At 24.8% G+C, this 24,802-nt stretch overlaps 1 protein-coding gene across 2 annotated transcripts in view; it reads left to right on the top strand.

Annotated features, from left to right (window-relative positions):
* LOC114119267 (glutamate-gated chloride channel-like) overlaps positions 1-24,443 on the top strand; it is a 59,673-nt gene extending 35,230 nt beyond the window's left edge. The window contains exons 10-11 of one of the 2 annotated variants that reach the window (XM_027980776.2): positions 21,811-21,894; positions 23,869-24,443. In XM_027980776.2, coding sequence (XP_027836577.1) covers positions 21,811-21,894; positions 23,869-24,036 — 252 coding nt within the window. In that variant the 3' untranslated portion in view covers positions 24,037-24,443. Of the gene's footprint in view, positions 1-4,888; positions 5,012-21,810; positions 21,895-23,868 lie in introns of those variants that run through there. The other variant, XM_050200905.1, reaches the window with a different exon arrangement.
* Positions 24,444-24,802: the final 359 nt, after the last annotated feature.

The following is a 24,802-nucleotide window of genomic DNA, read 5'->3' as shown; positions in this document are numbered from 1 at the left end:
ATAACCATATTATAAAAAACAAAAAAACTTGAAAAAACATTCATACATAGTAAAAATATAATAAATACGTCATAACAAAAAAATGTATATATATATATATTATTATTTGAAATGTATGACATTGTTAGATATGATCTGAGTTAAACGAAAATTTCTAAAAGGTGATTCGAATAATATTCAATAATCATTTTTAGAAAATATTTTTTAAGTATTAAATTGTATTGTGTTTAAAAAACTCTTGATGGGATGTAATGATTAACCATTATATTATGATATGCTTTTCGAGTATATAAAGATATCTTACTTGAATATTAAAATATATTTAGTATCGTTTATTTGAATAAAAATAATATAAAAGAAAATGATAAAAACTATCTAAAACATTATGTTTAATCGATCGATTGATGTCAAATATGGAGATAAAAATACCCATATAAAAAGTCTGCGAATTTAGTATACACACAGATGCGAATGCGAATTATTCAAAAATCGATTGAACGCATAAAAAATACGTGATGCATTATTCTAACTTATAACTTATAAAGCAATAAAATATTTATTAGGTATGAGTAGAAAAAAGAAAAACACACATGATTATTATTTATTACGGATAGAAATATTTAAGTATTTAATAGTTTAATTTCCAGTTGAAGTTAAGGTTAAAGTTATTGATTGAAATTAACTAGTTTATAAAATATGCATACATTACTGACTTATAACGATCAATATTACATTAACACTATTTACACAAAAATTGGAATTATTTTATATTTAAAAAAAAATGAAACTCATTGTAAAATATTCACAATACTATTTTTTTTTGTCATCTGCTGCTTTTAGTATCCAGCCCAAATGGTTCACTAGTTTTCTTATACATAATCTACCTTCTTACTTCTCGAATATCTATATAATTGATTAAAGTTAGATTAAGTTTAATTAATTTTTTATATTAAGTACCTTGATTTTTTTTTTTTTAATGTTTATTTTTCCTCTTTAAAACCTCTATCATTTAAATATTATTATCAATATGTTCTCGTAAATCATTGTTGTCTTTCATATCACACGTGCAAATACATTACTATTATTCTTGTGCTAAAACTTTGCACAGACAACCAAAAATAATATTTATGACCTGAATGATAATAAATATAACACTTAGTTGTTAAATTCAAGCATTGATTTATACTATATTCGTGTAGTGCTGTTTTTCATTTATTTTTTATGCCCTTATTCGTATAAGTTACGATGGTTTAAAATTCCATTAGATGACGATTATAATTGTATATAATATCATAGAATTATAGCATATATCATTATAATGCTGCAATAAGAACTATTTCTAACCCGTATATAATTTATTCTTATGTATAAACAATTACTGATGCGTGACTACACGAATCGTATAGATCCATTGTATTTACCTATATTTAAACATTAATATTACTGGTTCATAATACATAAGAAAATATTTATTACTGAAATTAAAATAATAGTTAGATTTCATTATTAACTGTGACTTGTTATGAGAAATATTGTATTGCGTTGTAATACAAACGTAGTTGTTATTATTATTATTATTATTGTTATTAAATACAAATTATTTTATTTATCAAAAATATCGAGAATTAAATGCACAATAAATTAAATAATGTACATAATGCATAATATAATTAATCAATTATTTTGTGTAAAAATACTCATTTGATATTCAATCAAAAGAACATTTTTTGACTATATAACTTCAGCTGTTAAGAAAAATGAATACTTACTCTATACCAGTAATAAGCTTAAATATAATTGATCAAATACGTTTTTAACATTACAATGATAAATATTATAAGTTTTTTATTGTTAATATTACTACATTACTCGATATAAATTGAAAAATAAATACAGTTCACTGCCAGACTGTTGTAAAAACTGTCTTATACAATTATTTTTTATTAAAGTACAAGTATAACCGATTTAATTCATTTTAGAATGTGGGGACTCATTCGTAAAAAACAACCACTGTGTACAATTAGTCAAATGCACTAAATTAATTTATAAATACATTCTTAGTTATACGTTTTATAATTATTTTTAGAATAAATTTGAATTATAACTTTCCGTGAATAGAGGAAAAGAACCATAATGACATTATAATAACAATTAATAATAATCAGGCTAAAATACTCAAGTATAAAATGTTCAAGTACATTAGATATGTATTTAAACTAAAGGTTTATTTAAAAAATATTATTCATAATATAGGTAATTACAATATTTTGATGGAAAATGTTTATTTAGGGTATACTGAAACTATTTGTAGTTTAATTAGATTTCGATGACGTACAAATTTAATAACATAACTACATAAGACAAACACGTTATTTTTGTGTTTGACTAGACATTTTAACTTACCTAAAATGAGAATTATATTACCGAAGAACTGTCCTTATTTTTTTCTGTATACACGAAAAAAACCAAGAAAATGTTAAATTACAACATAATTATTATTGGTTTTAGAATTCTGTATTGTCTTTGATATTTATAAACAAACAATAAAACATTTATTTTGTAGTACAAATTAAATTTATTAATCAATTAAAACGACTGTACTGTCAGTTGACAAATATTAGTATTAAGAATTTTCTATTAACTTATATAAATTAACAATGTTAATATTTAGTTTAAAGCAATTAAATCAATACGTGTTATAAAAATATAATAAAAATTTGTCTATAAATAACTAGAAAGCATCCACGTAAAAATATAAATAAATATATACATCTTATATACCTACTACTACGTTTGAAATTATCATTATATAATTATTATTATTCATTTATATAATTTTTCATTATTTTCATTTAAATTTTAATATAATGTATAATAAAAATATATCTTATATATGTTTACAAAATAATACATTTTAAAATTTTTTTTTAAATTACACTTACCTATATATTTTCAAAGTTATATTGTCATAAAATTACAGTGTTAGGATCTTATAAACATATTAATATTTAATTAAGATTAAAATCAATTTCGTTCCATACTTAATATTCTTTTGTAAGTGTGTTTTTAGTGTTTTTACATATTATACTTTTCTTATAAAATAAACCTAATCACATATCAAAAGCCGTTATTAAAACTTACCAATACACAGATACATATACGTATTAATTAATTTGTCCTGTAACGTATAAGATAAAAAAAAATATATTGTATTTACGATACCTTCACTTTTTTATCATCAACATGTTTTTCCGACATTGAACAACTTCTAAAAGTTCTTATTTTTAAATATTGAAAGTCAAATAGATATCTATTTGAAAAAGGTATTTTTTTTGATTTTCTTTGTAATTTCCCTAAGCGCAAACTAAAATATTTACTACCTGCAAAATACATCGAATAAATATTGGTGAGTAAGGTCTTAAAATAACTCTCTTCAGATTCTCAGATTTTTTTTTAAAGTTTGTTAATTATTTTAAAACGGAAGAGATTTTGTTAATTTATTTTATATTATATCGCTCATATCATTCAAATAATGAGAGTATTTATTTTCAATAAAATTAAAATAATGTTTACATAAAAAAAATTGTATAAAAATGTAATACGTCAATGTAACGTACATCAATATAGTTTTTTAAAACTTTATAGATACAATAATGATGTAAGAAATTTTGGAATGATCAATTTTGTCCACTATCTATTTGGCAAGCTTACACGAAAATCTATTTTATTATTGTTCTGTAAAACCTGTGATCGAGGTTCTTAAGTTACATTTATATTCTGTCCTTGAATAACTATATTATGCAAAATTATAAGTGTGTGTGAATTCGCATTCATTAAGGTAAAACTCCACAATAATAATAATAGCGACGTGTTCCAAATCCACATTTCCCCTAGTTTCTCGTATTTTCTTGGTAACGAACGGAAGAAACATAATATACAGACAAGTAGACAACGTAGAACAGCCTGCTGGCTGCTATACATTATAATTTATAATGCCGCACTGCGTGTATAAAAATTATTTAAAAGGAAGAATCTATAGAATATATACATGAGGGTGTGTTTATATTCTATTCAAAATACCTTCGGTACAAAATATTTTTTACTCAATTCATTCAACAACAAGTTTTTTGAATATCATTCTATGAATTCCACGGACTACTATAATTTATTGGAGAGAATGCTTCTTATAAAAAATAACGTCTTTGTTCTCTATACAGCTATAATTACTTAGAATAAAAAATGCTTTACGTATATATATATATATATATAATATTATCGGAAAATAGGTGCATCTGTAAACATTTGACTTGGATTAAAAATATTATTATACAGCTAATATTTTTTGGCCACACATTATTTGAGCACAATTTTGTTAATTTTGACCTTTTTTTGTAAAATACTTGAATATCGTTTGACTTTTAGGTTATTTGTCGTTTGATCGTTATTTGTTAACCTTAGTCAAATTATCGTTTATCGTACATCATTTACGTAGTACACAATTGCGTACAATTTACCTTTTTAGAAACATATTTGTAGATATTGGTCGAATGACTAAGGAAACTTAGGAAACCCATAGATACGACACGATTATATAATTTTCAAAACTATATAATGTATAATTTTTAGTGAATTTCAAGTTTACGATTTGCACGTGAAACTTTGCATTTGATTTTTCCCGCCATACAATTTTATTTATAATAATGTTCATTTAAAATTTGAACTATTTTTAACGATCTCTATTTATTTATTGACTAGCATAACAAATTTAAATTTTGAAAATTTCATAATCATTTAACTTGCCCATCTATTGAATCAACTAGGCCAAGTCTGCCCTAGTTAAGTCTAACTAATTTTATTTAATTTTCCATGTTTTTTTATTTATTTCTAGGTATATTTTACACATTCAACACTACACGAAAAATGTCAATTAATAAAATCTACCTGTAAGGCTATAGGAATGATAAGTAGTATGAACTTTTATTACATGCAAGGTTGAACTTTACTAGTTAAAAAGTTTAAGTTTAGTTACTTTTAATTAAGTTACATAACAAATTAATTTTTTTTAAACTTTCTTTTAACTATACGAGTTAAAATGTGAACCATGATATCCCATGATCCCTAAAAAAAATAACTTTATATTTATTTACTAATTAACTAGATACGATTATACAGCTTAATGTTCAATTACTATAATAATTTAAGGTATAAAACTTTATTAATAGAGTATATTTTAATGATAATTTGTTAATTTTAATTGAGAAAATTATGTTTTAATCTTTATATTAAAATTGAATTTAAATACCTATTTAATTGCACTAATTCTATACATTCACTTTAATATCATTGTGAGAAAATGTTAAATAATTTATTACCTTTATTTATAAAACATATAATTATTTCATAAAACTGTGTAAATAGAGTTAAACTTTATTCTAAGAAGATAGATGAAATTACCTATACCCATTAAAATAAGACCCTTGGAGATTACATCCTTTACCCTTTGGTACTTCCGAGACTACATTCTCTAATCACCAATTTTATTTCTACTATTTAATATCAATTAATTCTTTATAAAGTTACGTTTTAGCTAAACCTCCTGGGTAGTACTTCCCTAAATAATATACTAGGCCATTGCCTTGTTCGAAATCTAGTTTCGCTGTCACTAAAAAAGCATCAATCGAAAATATATGACGTGATGGACATTTAGTTTTGTAATTTGATTTTGATATGAAATAAACACATATCTAATTAACCTAAATTTCAAAGACAAAAGAAAATCGTTTAAATTATGATTAATATTAGTCTAAACCTGTTTTATTTACGTTTTGTATCTTATTATTTAAATGCGCGCATATCATTTAGAAATAAATTTGCAGAGATTTAAAAATTTTACATCGGTATAAAAGTAATTGTATACCAAATTATTATTATTATACGTAAACTCATTTTAATCCGGTGCTATCCTATGCCTTATACGTGACCTCATCATGATTTTATGACAATGATATAACTATAAGCTCAAAATACATTTGTTTTTTAACTGAACGAATAAGTTTCTACCAACAAACACTAATAAAACATTAACTGTAACTTGCAAAAAAGACGCTTACATTTTATATCGAATTGTTTTAGGTTACTGCTGATTTTATACTTTTTTTTCTAAAACTAAGTTTGTAAAACGGCTGCTTTATATTTAAATAACAGTAAGTTTTAGTTTAGTAGTACAGGGAATATTATAAAAAAATATATTTCGTAAATAATTTATGGTTTAGTATTAACCATTATACATTCCTCATAATTAAAAAACTGTGTTAATATTATGGTTCTTTATATATTTACGTATTGTGTATAAATGTTATATTTTATACTTATTCATAATGTATTAATATATATTTTAAAACGTACCTAACTAACAAACAAATAGTTATGCTTTATAAGGAACTAATTGTCTTAATCTTATAAATGTATGCGTATTTAACTAATTGAGTTCAATTTTGATTATTTTTAATAAAATATATACATGACATTATTTGATAATTCCAGTTATATATCACGTTAGTAAATACTAAAATTATGTTACAGTTACACTTACTATGTATAATAAACATATTATTGTACTGGTTTTTTTATATAAATGTGTTTTTTAAATTATTTCGATTGTGAGATAGATAAAATGTTGGTCTAAATAAGTGGTTGATTCATCGAGTCTATTAAGTTTGATAATCTGAAGATTGATTAAAATAGTTTAGAAAAAAATTGTATTGCACACGCAGTAGTTTTAAAACGGGTAGTAGTACTTTATTCGTATTTCGAGTGATTCTAACCATATTCGTACATACTGTTAATATTCGTAGTTGAAGAAATACCTACAAATCTGAAATCACATTAATTCGACACATTATATATATATATATATATTATATATGTATTTATCGTGATAATAACTATTAATTGTGGTATATATTATAATAAGCCGTACATGAAATCGTTATATGGTTGGAATAATAATATGTTATTTTTGTCAGGGAAAAAAGTCAATTACGTACTGCAGATGAACGGTTAGAATAAGCGGGTTGTATTATGAATAATAAATTATGATGGACTAAAAACTGCTACAAAAGCCCTAAAAACTTTCAAATTTTACATTTAAGACGAAACATTAAATAAACTATATGATCAAGTGATAAATTTAAATTTAAAAATAATTCACTACTTATAAACTGCATTAGATATAATATGCAACTATATTAAAAAATGAAAATTGTCATAATGTTGTTTTAGCGTTATACAATAAAATAGTTATGTAGCATTGTATTGTATTTAAAAAAAAAGTTTTTACTCCTCAAACCAATATTATGGCATTAATAAACTTATGGCATTCAATTATGGGGTGTCACTAAACTATCCAATATTACTAAAACCCAATCATTCCAATCTAAATGCCTGCGGCAAATAACCAAAACCTTATACTATGTCTTCAACGACACCCTCCATAATGACCTATCTATCCAAAAGGTTAAAAACGTTGCCAAGATTTTCTACAAGCGCATGCACTTAAATCTCCACATTCATCGCAACCTCTTTATTTCAGAACTATCTGTTCCCACTATTCCTGATGACCTTAGAATGCGAACATGGTACCGTGATCTACTAATAGACTAACCTCCACCATCACATACCATGAAGTTCCATAAACGGATGGCCTTTACACTCAAGCCCTCAGTCTTAATTTATGTAAACAAGCGTAATTTAATATAGCTTACAACTGTTTATTACTTTGTTACTTAATTCAATGTTATTTTGTCTTTTCTATGTTAATTCTGTAATCGCTTATTTTAAATCATTACTTTACAGATTGTAAAATTTTGTAGTTAAAAAAAAAAATAGTGATTATAATTTTAACTCCGATATTATTTAACATTATTGCATTTTCACTTTATAAGTTCGAAATCACAATCAATAGGTATATACTTAAAAATTATGCCCGAATAATTAATTCATTCAGTACTGTGGTTGATCGAATCAAATTTAACTGTACCTAACTTAATTATAGTTAAATTTAGTTTGTGTGTACCGACGTATAGTGATAAATGATCCTGTTAAATATATGTATATACAACAAAATATATAATACAACCTTCGTCCGGTTCTGTTTGGCAAAACCGGAAACGATTGCACCTGCGGCAAATGAGCACGCTGCAGTGTAGTCGCTCGCGCGCAGTGAAATATGATTCGAACGTATCCCACACGGATTCACTGGTCGTTGACAGCTGTCGCCGGATAACCGAAACCGATTACAAAACAAACGTACAGCCGTGTGCTTTTTTTTTCGTTTCGGTATTTTCGACTCAGGTAATATAACTGATGGTATTAAAATTGCGAATTTCGTCGATTCCGGGCGTGGTTACTGCCAAACACGTTGGGTGGCTTTTACACAGCACTAATCCGGAGATCTATTTTGATCAGGCAGCGAGTGATGACAAATCGTAATTAAACCGTCACTATCCAACGAATTTTAGTAGTATTGCAAATATTAACTATTTTTTTTTCGTTCATTAATTTGAAAAATATTTATCAGTTTTTATAGATAATTACTACAATTGGTGAAAATAAAAATAAAACACATTCATATCTGTCATAAAAATAGATTAAAAATAATATAATTTGTATCTGTGTTTATTAAAGATAAAATTGAAATAATATTCGTAAACTACCTAGCTTAAAATCCATATAAATTACAATTATTCATTAAAATAGTAATGACTAAATTTAATGTATTTATTTGAATTAATGTCTCATAAGTATCTACCATTGATTGTACATATTATACCTACTATATTTTATACTATGTATAATCAATGGTATATATCTATTAATGTATACGTCTTTAGAATAATTACTTACAGTGCTACATACGTAATTAGTTATCAGTGACACAATTGGGACTGATGAATGATAATAAAGTAGATCTAGGGCCCTATAATTATTTAAGTGTTTTTAATAAATATATATTTTTTCATACATATATCTGATATGTTAACTGACTATTGATCATATTACTCAATTTTTATTTTACCAGAGGAATAAAAATGTTTACATGATATATAGTGTTAATTTATAAAAATTAAGCAGTATAAATTATTTAAAAACAACTGAAAAAAAAAAAGAAAATCTTCAATGAAAAAATAACTAATCTAAGTACTTATTAATTTGACTAAAACTATTATGTGTAAACATAACAATAAAAATCCAATATTTTTATTCTGCTCTGAAAATCTGGTTGAATTTATTAAATAAGTGCAATAAATATTATCATTTTTTTTCTTTTTAACCATAAGCATAAGCAGTTTTATTTTATAAATATAATCTATGACGTATGTTGTGTATTAATTCACAATAATCAATAACAATTTTTATAAATATTAATACTTTCGTAATTATTACATTTAAATTACAATATTGATTTAACTATAAGTAAATTAACTTCTCTGTTTTGAATTCACTTAACTGATTAATGAATTGGTCATTTATTATCTAGATTATTAGCTTATATTTTCAATACTTATCAAAGCAATATTTTATAACGATTTTACCCCATTAAATTTCTTAAATAGTTTTTTAAATAAATATTTTCTCTATTAATTAAAAATATTAAAAACCCTGTATTTATACTTGCATACTTTATAGTCAAAATAATAATATCAATAACCAGTTAATAATATTTTGAAAAGAAAAAAATATTATACTTATGAATGTTTTTTTTTTATTTAAATGTATTTTTATTATTTTTTTTTAATTGATTGAATATCAGAATAATGTCTAGAAGAAAATCTCTAACCTTCACTTTATTTTAAATTCTACTCTAATTTATTGTTAAGATAGTAAAGTGATTTATTTTTCGTATAATATTCTGTTTCCATAACTAAGTAAAACATATACGATTTTCATCATACCTTTATACTATTAATTATTAAATTTTTATTTATAATAAAAACAAAAAATATTTTAAATGAAACAAATTAAAACAAAATATATAATAATTACTAATCTAAAACTTGACAGATATAAGTTATAATAATAATATAATATAATCTATTATATAAATATAATTATAGTATATATTGTTGATAGTATAATACACCTGCCACATATTTTCATATAATTATAAATTTAATTCTAATGATTGACCTGTGCTTTTTGATATCTATATTAACAATATTTATCTAGAATATAGAAAATTAGCGCCATCACCGCTCCCACCCCCACCATAAACCAGTACGATACCATCATCTATCAGGCTGCTATTTTTGAAATATTTTCTCAGTATTTAATATTCATACATAATATTATATACTATGATGAAGTAAAATTCTATAATACCAATCAATTTATTATTACTTTGACATGCAGACTGTGCAGTGTTACACTGCATATTGATTATTATTATTATTCCATCAGTATTTCCATTTACCGAGTTCAAAATGTTGAATGATCACAAATTTTATTTGATTCTTTCGTGTTAATAAATAGGGCATTTATTATAGAGCTCTTACAGTTTACGTCATGATATTAGGTATCGCCATCTGCATCAGTTTACGGTTGTTGAGTCACTGTAGGTACATAATAATATATTGTGCTAATATTTATATTTAGTTTACCCGTAACAAACTTTATCGATAAATTAATTAATAGTTAATAGCTTGTGCTTCCAACTCTTTGAACCCACGTAACTTTTTCTTAGTATTATTTCAAATAAATTCGAATGAATTTTTTTGTATATTTTCACATCCTTCTTCTCCCCGTTCATATATTTTATAAAGCAATGATCTATGCAAAGACATAGGTACACACACACCTTCAAATTTTACTTATTTGAGAACGTGTGATGGGAAACGTATTTTAAATATTATTTTATGCCAGCAATTTGGAAAAAAAAGAAAAAAAGAGTAAGAAAAAGAGACAAGATTATCGCAGAGTTTTCGTGAGAATTTTAGTACAATTTATGAACGCACATTGAGGTGACAAAATCTATTCTATCACATATGAAAAATGAAAAATGAAAAATGCAGCGACGCTGTGACACCTTAGAAAATAATATTATGCAGTACGCGAACGTGGCGAGAAAAACCACGGATGGTGAATTCCCAGTAGTGAATAACATTGCCTTCGCAGTATTTATGTACGGAAACATAAATTACAATTATAGGTACCGTGACAAGAAAAAGAAGTGAATGTCTTTTAGTGCACCTTCGTATACACACGGTATACTGTAAATATTCCTAATTACGATGCTATTATATTATATTAAATTTGTGAACTTAAGTCTTAAAGTTTGAATATATAAACGTTAACAGACAATAAAATATAAGATATGCGTTTACTATAACTATGGTGTAAAAATCAATAAAATTTCCCATTTTGTATATGAACAAAAAAATATAAAAATTATAATTTATAAAAATAATAGCTTATAAGTTTACAACAATATTATAATATATTTTATTGTTATGATTCAAACGTTATTCGTGTTTCAATATCTAAATATATCCATTTAATTTATCTTTTGATCATTATCTGTTATAAATTAATTTTTTATGTACAAAAGCTATAACTTAATTTAAAAACAATAGTTTTAAGCATGATGTTGCTTTTGAGCTTTGTTTTGTAGGTATGACGCAAAATAGGCATTTATTACCCCAATTATAGGTGTAAATAGTAAATGTATGGCATCACATTATTATTTTATATTAGTTTAGAAGCAAAAACTAAAATTACAGTAAAATAACTTTAAGTATGGGTGCTGTGATTTACTCAACACTATAATATAGATAATTAGAATATATTAAGAGAGAAAAGTTCTACAGTTTTTTTTATCAATTCTTACGACATCTTGAAATGATAATGGAATTGAACTGGATAAAAATTAATAACGAATTTAAATACCTTGTTTTTTTAATATTATTGTACAGTTTTTTAGTTTGTCAGTATTATATAAAAATAAAGCAATAAAGTTACATGTTTATCGTAACTTATCGAGCATAAAATTTTGAAATTTTTTTTATTTACCTTAGCTTAAAACATAACAGTTGTAAAAAAACAAATTTCACTTTATAAATTTCAAAAGCTAATGTATGTAGCAGTTTAACACTCATTGTCAGAAATCTTCAATTAATTATTATTTTTACAGTTTAATTTCATTATAATCGATCATAAGTCATAAATCATAATAATATTAAGTATTTGAACCAGGGCTTGAATTTGAAAAAAAATTCGTTTTACGTTATTCTGAATAAAAACGTTACGTTCATCGTTATTCAGAATTTAAACGTCATTCAACTTTTGTGTTTATCGTTATTCAGATTTAAAACTTTTAAAACTTTTGCGTTTTTTTTTCAGAATTTAAATTTTAAGCGCAATTACGTACCTGTTTCAAAGTAACAGAGTAATAGAGCATCACTATTAGCTATTGGCAATACAATTATTCTATTAATAGTTTTTTTTTAATGAAAAACTAAACCATTTTCCTGAGAAAAAAAATAAATTATAAATAATTTCTAAAAACATAATATGTAATTCAACTGCGTCGATTACTTTAAATTATAATTTTAGATTATGAATAATTTCTGAACGTATGAAAAAAATATTATGACTCCCACGGGACGAATTTGTATGAATAAATAAAACGATTTTGTATTATATTTCATATTTTCTAACATTTGTTTTTGTAGGTTGATTATAGTAAAAAGTGTCATATAAAGTAATTATATTTTATACCGAAAATATAAAATTCAGATTTCATTAGTATTTGGTTGTATTTGGTTTATTTTTAATTAGCAGAACATTGCACCTGCAATATGTTGACTCAGTTCCTCGTGTATTCTTTAATTAAAACAAATTTGGAGCAAGTTATGAGCATTTAAATACTGTAAATTCTTTTTAACGAAAAATGTGGTAGTTTATTTTTTAGCAAGAAATCGACAACACATCTCTATTCCCTATATGACGTATTTTAAATAGAATTTTCAAGATAGTTCAAATAATAAATACTAAGATATTTTTTTTTTAGTACAAATATGAAATGAGTAACTAATACATACTTTATGAATTCCTTTTTTTTATATTCACTAAAAATATAAAATCGATAATAATTAAAAAAAAAAAAATAATAATGTTCAACAAGTTACTTTCAATCAACATAATATAATTTATTTAGTACATAATAACACTATTATAGTTAAGTTATTTTGCACAATATTGAACTATTAAGTATAAATATCTATACAAAGTTGAATATGTGTAATTCAATGCGAAACTGTAACAATTACCTTTTTAAAAAATTCTACGATTATATTATAATGTAATAAATTATGTCATAAAAATAAACATAAATTATTTCAATTCATCTTGTGTTCTTCCCTGAGAGTATCTTTGTTAGTCAGATTTTAGTAGTTTCTTTGTATTTAATCGAATATATTGTTTTATATTTTTAAATTAATTATATGTACCTACAATTTTTCTGTAGTTGTAGATAATGTTCGACTTCATAAATAAATATATTTATTTATATGTCTGTGATTTTTTTTTCGACTGTTGAATTAAATATTATATTATTCAATCCAAATTTACAGTGAATGTTATAAACAAATCAAAATATGTTCATTTATCTAAATTAACATAGTCCTTTTATTCTCCAATATAAATTATAACTATTTTGTAAACAAAATTTGGAAATGCCTTACATCAGAAAAAAATTACAAAAAGAATAAATTGCATATTTTTCCATACAGTATACATACTAATAATAATATTTTAAGACATACAATAATCAAACTTGAATTCTTGAAAAATATTACACAAAAGTTGTCATGGAAACGAAATTCGAGTAAGGAAACGTGTTTTGTTTTATGAATCATTTGCCATTTTATGATACTTAGCCTTCGGGATTAAACCACTGCAGTGAACGATGGTTTGTATTCACAGCATACAATATTATCATATGACCCATATATGATATATTGATATATATTATAATAAAGTCACCAATATTTTTAGTGACTCTATGACAATAATCAAAAATTGTATCCAAGAAAAATTAAGTGCATGGCTTTTGAGCTCAATAATAATAACTTATAATGTGCATTGTATTTAATTTATTTTAAATTATATAATTTGTACATAAATAAAGTACATATCAAATTAATAATAATTATAAATTAGCTTGAATATATGTTTTAATACTAATAAATAATGATAAATAATTTATTGTTAACAAATACCAAAATTCAATATTTTTTGCAGTACCTAAATATCTTACATATAATTTAATATAATTGATAAACAATTTAAACTTAAAATAATATTAGGTATAATTATATATTTAAAGCCAAGTATAATAACATGGTTTATAGAAAACAAAATATTAAATATTAGAAAATACTCAATAATAAAGCTTAAAAAATTTTAATTCTATACTAAATTATTAAGAATATAAAAAATGAAATATTTTGAACAATATCTCTTAAAAAATGTTTTAATGGTCTAAATTTAAATTTGTATACAAATTTACTTACATTATAACTTTTCTATGATATATTTTTTTCGAATAAATTTCAGTAAACTATTTTTAGTAACTATATAATATAGTTATAGTTATATAGAGTTTATTTATATAGAATTAATAGATATAAAATTTTATTTTATTCACCAATAAGTGAAGTAAAACAGTTCTAGCGCTGCGTTGGAAAAACATGAATAAATATTAAATGTAAACGATGACTTGATATGAAATGTATAATTCACCGTAACCGCATAATAACTAATAACACTACAAGTATTATACAAATTGTGGGTGCGTATAATATTATGATTTATGATTCACGATTTAATTTTTTCATTTCACAATAGAAAAATTCAAAGTAATCTGTGTCCTATGGCAGGGTATGCAAATGTTTTTTGGACACGTGAATGTTTTCACAAAATCAAAATATCATAATATTACCCGTGGTAATCAAATTCTAGATTTTAAATTCAGTAGCGGACCATGCACGCACTGGTTTGAAAAAAGGCATACAATTACAAGTGCATAGCGTGCTAGTGGATTTCGCGATAACGTTGTACCTACGTGGAGCCGCAACTGACTTGTACATAAACGCATGTACAGTATTTGATCATATACTCAAAAACGCCGCTCCAACTTGCCGTGTAAATCGTTGTCGAAAAAACATGCAATAATAATATGATTATAACAGTGCAAGTTAGCCAAAACTGCTATGTCCTGTCCCTCGAATCGCGCCCGACAGTCTGGTGCCAATGGATTTCTTCACAATCCAGTATTATGACGTTTGATCGAATATCCAAGAACCGTCTCTGCGTGTTTTTTCATAATCTGTGATAAGTCTTTGAATATAAAATGATTTCTATAACTTATAAATAATTGGAGTTAAAAAATATGACATCTATAGTTTTTATATTATATTAAAGAATTAAGTAAATTTCAATGAATAACATTTGTAGAGTATAAATTCTGTACATTGATATTGAAATAACTAAACTACTATAATAAAAAAAACTATTAGGTAAAATTAAAAACCCTCTAAGACTATAATTGAATTATGTCCATGAATCATTTTGTTTACAGTTTCATATTTTATATTAATTATTATATTACTAGGGGGATTTTCCTCGTTTGCTCTGGTCACTAATCTCACTAGTTCAGTTAAGTTATAATAATATTATTACACTAGGTATCGAAGTGTATATCATATTACGAACTTTTCTGAATTGGCTCTTAAAATAGGTAATATCAAAGATACGAATAAAAATGTTAGTGTTTCAGTGCAGTATTGTTGGTAGATAGGTCGTAAGTGCATAACTCTAATACTATAATATTAATAATATGACACAAGACACAATTAATAATGTTGAATATAATTGAATGATCAGTGAAAAATAAATATTTTTAAGTGCATACTATTTCCATCGCTTATTATAATATTACACCACAATAAAAACTAAAAATAAAGTTTTTGTTTTTAAATTATTAGAAAAAAAAACAATTTAAAATATGAAACGATTGCTTGAATCAATAGTAAACTACTATTAGATTACTATTATTAGATATTGGTAATTTAATTTTCGACAACATTTTATTATGTGGAACTTTTTTTTTTTGTACTGGAATTGGATTATTAGGTATATTGCAAAGGTACTAATTATTATAAGCTAGGTATTGGAAAAAAAAATCACGGTACCAAATTAAATGAAGCAGTAGAAAGTAATAATTAGTTATTTGGTGTACAGATAATCAATGCAGTTGAACGATAATATTTTTAATTATAAACCACCCTATGTGAATTTTACTCGTGGACTTTTAGTTTGTTTTAAATAATATTAGAAATGACCTGTGAATGGACACACCCTGCTGAGTACTAACAATAAAAATAAATGTATCTACGAATGATGACGATAATGCTCATGATAGTAGTAATAATAATAACAAAAACGATATTGATTTAAAAACTATGAAAAACACTATGTTTAATGCAAGCGCAGAGGTTAAACATAATTCATATTGATTTTTATTAATTGCAAATATTCGGTTTTTCTTTTCATTCTAAGCTACACGAAAACGCGGACGGCCGACTGTCGCAGTACCTACATTCAATTTCTTATATAAACACTAAATAAATATGCGTATAACTGTTTGATTTTAATATAATTTATTGATTAGTAGATAGTACGTGTAAGCGAATTACAGAAAAGACCCTAAAAAAAACTCAAGAGAAAATAAAACCAAGTATAAGAAAAATTCTGAAGAAAAAATTTTCTCCAGGAAATAAACTCGTATAATTGTTTTAATAATTATTAATTTTATTGAAGTATTTTTATACCTAGATAAATAATAAATAGTCTAATAAATTGTTATTTTTTTTTTTGTATTAAATGTTATTATAATTTTTAATTCATATACAATGAACAACATTAAGAAATATTTTTTAACTATGAAGTAGATGCCTAACAATATAAATTAAGTAAACTATATTTTGCTAAAAAAAATAAACACGTCAAAATGTTATTAATAGTGTAACTAGTTAGTAATAAAATAAAATTTATTGAAAGAAGTTTTCACTAAATTGTAAAAATCTTTCAGTTTTTCACTTATTTAAAAAACAAACCTGCCTAAAAATAAAACCTGTTTATATTATGTTGGATTTGGAATGAACAATGAACATGAGTATAATAGTAGAACAATTTTCCTACCGCTGAAGTTCCAAGAATGTGTGTTTTCATTTTCATATTTTTTTTCTTACTTTTTAATAAACTAATGTATATATTGTAAATAATATTTATTTATTTATTTAATACTAATCAATCAATCATGCTAATGAAAATTATATCTTCAAATTAAGATGGTCAATTATATTATGAATACAGAATAGTAAAGGTGTTACATAAATAAATATTACATAATAGTAAAACGTGCGCAATCGTGTTCACTCAAAAATTTTACCGACTATCCGTGGAAGTACACAAGTGTAGGAACTCAACAAATTATTGTGTTTTTGGTTTTATATATAGGGAGGACTGCTTAATAAGAAAATATATATATTATATTATAGCAATTATGTCGTCACGGTTAGATTAGGTTTATATTTAACGAGATGTCGGTAAAATCAAATTAATAAATGGTATTCATAGTTCCACGTAACGCTTTTAATGACGATAGAATTAATATATTCCATAAGAATATCTGTTGTCTCTAATCGCTATACATTATTATTTATATGTTGCGTTAAGTTTTCCGAGAATTTCACTTCACACTATCGATGTGACTAGATCTCGTTAGTAAAAAAATTTACATGATTAAAATAAGCTTGCAGCAGTGAAACCGTGTGATCCTTAAATAAACTAAAATATGACGCGTACCTACATTATTATTATTATAATAAATTGCAAGACGATTCCGTTTTACGCGTGGAATATACAACAACAAATGGTGGCGTAGTTAAGTTGTCTACACAATTGTAATGGCGATGATCAGATGATGATGATGATGATGATGATGTTATGGTTGTTATCATCAAGTACCTCGGTAGGTTTACAGTTGAGTGTACGGTCGGCTATAATAATATAACGATCGCACTGTCCCCATTGGTGAGACAGGCAGGTATTATTACAATGATGGAAATTGTACGTGAACTTGGCATAACTATACAACATAATATAAAACACCCAGAAAATTATAACATGCATATTTACATTTAAAAACCAGTGTGATTAACAGGTCATTTATTTGTTATGATTTTATGACTTCTGTTTTAAAACATATTTTTTAAAGTAATATGATTGATTTACAAATATGGACATAAATAATCAACGTTTCATTAAAGTTTCGTCGTTAAGATATTGAAAAACGTACATTTAAGTATTAAGTTTAATTTCAAATTTATCTACTTATGTGAAAAATTTTTCAATATTTTTGTGAACCAATTTGAACTATGATTATTTATATTTTTTTTGGCAACCACTGAAAATAATTTTTGTTTTTACATGAATCATCATCCCTGATAATAACCACACCACTGATCTTTCTTTCCGAAACTTTAAATTATTTACTAATTAATAAACAATATGGTTTAATGGTCATTCATAGTAAACGTTCAGAATAATGAGCTTTAATATAATATTATTAATTCAATCGTATCGACACGTACACCTATATATATATAAATACATATTTGACGCAATGAAACAGTCTAATTTTTAACACGCCGAGAAAATCAGAAAATCCATACAATATTATTCTCTCATATTATATAATATGTAATGATATTATAATATTCATCGTTTTACGAATAGGTATACAAACAGTACCGTACCTATGTATACTATATAATAGAATGTTCCTTTCGACATACGTAGACCGGAATGCATTAAACATTAGTCTATATTCCAAATTCGGCGACGAACAATAATATGTGTATGTGGTAATTGTATTTTCGGAACATTTCGACGATTTGGTAAACCGATAATTTTCAGCTCAATTTCTCTAGCTGGAACGTACGCGGATTAACTATTATTACATATTATATAGATACACACAACACACAGACGACTGATGTGCTGTGTGTATTTGTATGTGTGTGACTGTCACAGAAACTCGTTGACCCGATTAACCCATTCCAGAATCAGTCCCTTTCAGACGAAAATACGTAGGTACCTTCTGAATTACAGCTTAATATATTATATACATAGATTATGTATTGCGCGTGCGTGTGCGTAAATAACCGTGTTTGTGCATGGCAGACGTTTAATTTAATTTAATTCAATATCAAAATTATGTATCAATTCGGGAGTTTGTAATAAGTCGTCGAGGAAGGGTCATCAAACTTTGAATACTAACAACGAAGACTATCCAAGAACTATATTTTCTTCTATTATACTATTGCTTATTTAATATTAATGACAGAAGTGAAGATACCGAATTTTATGTTAGTTTAATATAATATTACATAGAACATGTACGAATATATGAGGATTATTTATGCAGATGATTCTGATGAACAATAAACAATAATCACTGACAGTTGGATAAAAGACAAACAGATCGAATCTATATGCCAATTTTTAGTTGCTTTCAAAAGTTTCAATATACAGTCAAAATTATAATATACATTTTATGATTTAATATATAAGTTTTTTAAAGTATTTCTCAGAACCTTTAAAGAACATTTCTAAGAAAAATACACGAATGATAAAAGTATGTGTTTAACAAAATTATTCAAGTCAATGCAGATGCATGTCTTGCATGTTATCATGTTTATTACTTATGTGTGATTCGTTTAGATAAATTCAAATGAAATTGTTTGTACAATTAAAAATAATTTAATTGTAATAATATGTTAATAGATAAACAATGTGGAAAAAACTGGTAATTATATACTGATGCTATTTTACAATATTATTCTTCATACAATTTTATTTTTTCTGAAAACGTCTATTGTATTCAAACCGTACAAATCGAATACCAAATTATACCAAATAGGTATAATACAAAGTTTTAGATTCGCTATTTTAAAGACTATAATTTCACCTCCACATATACCACATATACATATGATCTATGACGTAAATGGTGGCACTCCGAAGCGTAATCGGATATTGTTGTATAATTCAGTAACATCAATAATTTATTTAACAAGAAAAATAATTCATTTGAGAATGTCAATCACGTAGTGAGATTGATTATTGTAGCACTTGTCAAAAAGTGTGATTCATTGATCCCTTATATTTATCGGTATAAAATGTAATGCATACCTATCATTTTACAGTATTTTTATAAAATTTCGTTCGTTTGATATTTAATCTACCAAAATAAAAGTGATTTTGTTTTAATTATATTTGCCAACACTAAGCAACTACAGTTTCATAGAAAGCTCTCATTGTAGGTCGATTACTATACACACTGTACAGAAGGGCATTGAATTATTTATTATTTTTGTTTCAATAAATATTATAAATGATATTATAATACACTAGCTGATCCCGTGCACTTCGTTACCCATTTAAAATTACAATTCTATTATATGACTTAAACTTTATTTAATTTGTTATTTAATATTCGATTAAACGGTGTTCAAAATTTAGGTATTTTTATTAACCATTTTGAATCTCAAAAAAATTGTTCAAGCACTACTTTAAAATGCGAATTTCGTAAAATTCTTTCTTATTGTACACTAAATTTGTGATATGAATGTACTGTGTAAATTTCAAGCCTCTATCTATTTGTTCAGGCTCTACGTTTATCAGTCAGTGAGTTAGTCAGGTTATATTATAGCCATTAAGTTTGGCATTGCCCGTAAGACTCTCTTATGATTATGCAAGCAGTATATTATCAGATATATATATATTATATTATATATATTTATTTTTTTGGTTCAACAGTCAAAACAGACAAGATAACAATAAAAAATAACTTTAATAACTACTAGTTATTACATACAATATAGTTACACCATTAGTTATCGTTTATTGATCTTTTCGTGCAAGACACAGTTGAAAAATTATTAGTTGTAAAGATATTGGTTACAACTTATAATAACGTAGTTGAAGATGCTGGCATACTAAAATTAAATTTCATTTGACTCTATTGTTGCAGTTTGTTTCTTCTATATTACATTATAAAAAGGTATTTAAGCGGTATCAATTTTATCGTGCATTTAAAGGAAACAGCATAATACCGCAACAAATGACAGTTTTATTAGGTACCTAAAACCTATATTATAGGCTACCTTGCTACATGGCCAACCGTTTGCGGTTTTCGTATCATCATGAAACATTCAGGTTTAATGGAACCCATACCTACACCATGCTGACGTTGAAAATCCGTGCATAAGTTCATTCGTTCAATAATATACTGCCTGCTAGCAATTGTACGTGTATTATAATATAGAGCAGAATTTATATTTTATTCACAATGCAAATGTCCAAACTATATGATGCATAATATATTGCAGTCAATACCATATACCATGTATATTTCAACAAAATTATTTATACACACGTTTTGTTTTGTTTGAACAGTATTATGTACTATAATTATTATTGTTAATTATAATTCTACATGAGTGTATATAAATAAAAATATAAATAACTAATATAAACATCGAAATTATCAGAAACTAAAAAAAAAAAAACATTTTAAACTAAAAAGCTAATGAAAAACTAAAACATTAAATTACAAATTAAAAACGCGTAATAAACTATAAATTAATAAAATGTAAGTAAATATTTTATTTTTATTTGTTTTAGAAGAGTTCCAAAGAAATTAAATGCCCAGAATGCGCTCAAAATGTATGTTCACATTCGCTCCTAATAGATGTTCTTCCAAAAACGGTAAGTTTTTCATACTATTGGAGTATAGAAAAAATAATATTAAAAAAAAAATGAAAAATATAACATTTTTTTCAGTTTAAAATACTTAATATCGTTTATTAGGATCGATGTTTTTATAATAGTACAAGATTAGTATGATTAATTCACTAAAAAAAATTTAAATTTAGCCATCAAATGTCGTAAAATAAAACCTAACGACACTTTAGACGGTTTTTTTGTTTTGTTTCTCAGGATATCCTTTAGATGACCCAAAGTCATTAGTTAGATAAAATATTTTAATAACTAAAATATGATAACAATTTAAAACAACTCTCTGGGAGGTTCATTAATCTTGGTTTCAAATATAATGCTGGACATAAAAATAACACAGTTATCTTTTAAAAATCAAATATTTATAATGATAATAAACGACTTTTCACCATCATAATAATCATAAATGGTAAAAAACTAGTCGTTAAAACGTAAACTCGCATTGATAGTAAACAATAGTACCTACCCTATAACAATAATATATCACATCTAAATCACCTATAATAGAATTATGCATAAACTACAAAGCGGAGTCCGTATCACAGGAAAACATTATTAAAAAATCGGTATCACAAACAGTGCAACAACGATATTAAAAAAATAAAAATAAATCGTCATCACTATATTTGTTAGTGAAAAATAATCATGAAATGAGTAAAAAACATAACCGCATGTGGTTAAAACAATAAAATACTATTTTCTTTAAATAATTTAAATTTACAATTTTTATTAGACTTTTCTTTATAAATGCACTTATGTTTATATAAAAAAATGAATTAAAATCTAATACAATATTATGTACTCATAAGTTGTTTATAGGTATTTTAAAAAAAAATTATGATTAAATTTGATTCAATCTATAACTTTTTATAAATGTTTCAAGTTTAAATTTTGACAACATTGGATTTTTAATCATAACATAAAGATTCCTCATTAAACTGTTTTATTTATTTTGTTGTTTTGTTTTAATTTAAAAAGTATTTATCATTGAAACTTTGAAACATTCGATTATTGTTTAAATTATCATTTTCTATAATCTATGAAATTTTTAAAATATTTTAAACTTAATGCTGTCTCATGTTAAAAAGCTTTAAAATTGAAAACATGATCCCGCATATTAAATTCTTGTTATTGTAATTTATTTAATTATACAATACGGATGAATTTATTTTAGAAATATTCAAGTTCAAATATTAATGAAATTAGATAGTTACTTATTTAAATAAATAATAATGGTTATTTAAGTTATTTTATTGTAATTCAAAAATATTCATGGGGCATTTGAAAATGTTTATAATTATGTTTTACTGTTTCAAAGACATTTAAAAAAAATGTAAACTAGCTAATTAAAACCTCTGTCTATTTATATTTAATCTAGTATAAATAATAACTTATTGTCACTTATGATCATTCTTAAGGTTTTTATTTGTACATAGTAACTATTATTAGTACCTAGTAAATTTTACCGATTTATTAATTATAGAGTACCTATAAACTATGCCCGCGAAAGAAATAACCTAATTTATAATCTATATAATCTAACCTAGCTGGGCACTGATTGTATGATTTTATTTGAATTGTGAGGTAGCACAAAAACCAAAAACAAATAAATAAAATATAAATAACTTAATTGTTATTAAATAATATGGTGACAATGAAACAATTAATATGGCAACAATATTATATATTACGTGTTTTTGTTTCGCATCATTCTTGAAATACTCAAAAATAATATGTTCTATTAATAAAGTGTAAAACAATTACATTTACGTATAGTAATATTTTACTGCATACTATTATAACCTTGATCGCGTGTAGCATATCTGACATGTTGTAATATCATCCGACTGGTGACGTATTAATACTGTATTTTTATTATTCTATTTCAGTGGAATTTATACATAAGTAATACAAAATAATGTTTAATTTTTTTTACGATTTTAGAGTGAAAAGATCTCGACGAAATCGACTGACCCAGTCCATTTGGCCAAGACGATCGACATGGTGGCCCGGTTCACGTTTCCGTCGGCGTTCGTAATGTTTTTGGCGTTCTTCTTTTTCTACTACTCGGTGAATGCTCACAATCGTGGTATATCCGTTGGCACCGATTAAATCAGTTGTCGACTATCTCAGTGGAATGTACCGTGAAAGGCAATCAAAGCAACCCATCAACCCTTCCTCTATCCCATCCCTTTAGGTCGGCTTGATAAAAATAAGGCCCAAAACAGGGGGTTTCACAGTCATGGCCCTTCTTGTTGTAATTTATTTAAGTAAAATATACTGTTTTACCACGTTTGTCCCCTTCAAAATATTATAATTAAATTTAAATTAATATTTTTGAAAAGAGATCTCGGAAAACTATTATCATCTAGTCTGAGAGTCACAATTATTGTATTTTTTTTTTATCTGTTTATCTAAATTTTTATTTTTAGGATTGCCAATTCATAAATCTAAGAAGTGTAATTGTGTAAATATTGTAGCGATTGAATTGTTTATTTTTATTAAACAGTATTCAAATAGTTGTGTGAGTTCTTAAGCTCCTAAGAGACATCGTGTCTCAGATACCACTGTAGATCTGTTTATGCATATAATAATGTGATTCTATTTATACAGTGAACAATCATTGTATAAAATAGTAATATCTTTTGACATTTTTTTAAAAGTATTTTGCTTCAAAACGAGTGCTTACTAAAAAATATTCCCACTATACAATAAAATATGGTACCACTGCAATTATAAATACTATATTCTGTTTATTTTTATATTAGATTATTAAAACACAGTTTAGTATTTGCACACGAATCGATTTAGGGTTTGGTAAAACAACTAGTATTCGTATAAGGAACAACATTTTGTTATTTTCGATTTCTTTGTAATT

The sequence above is a fragment of the Aphis gossypii genome, chromosome 2 (genome assembly GCF_020184175.1).
Source record: "Aphis gossypii isolate Hap1 chromosome 2, ASM2018417v2, whole genome shotgun sequence".
In the NCBI taxonomy this organism is placed as follows: domain Eukaryota; kingdom Metazoa; phylum Arthropoda; class Insecta; order Hemiptera; family Aphididae; genus Aphis; species Aphis gossypii.
The sequence above is the reverse complement of the archived record's forward strand: the minus strand, read 5'-3'. Positions and strand labels throughout refer to the sequence as shown.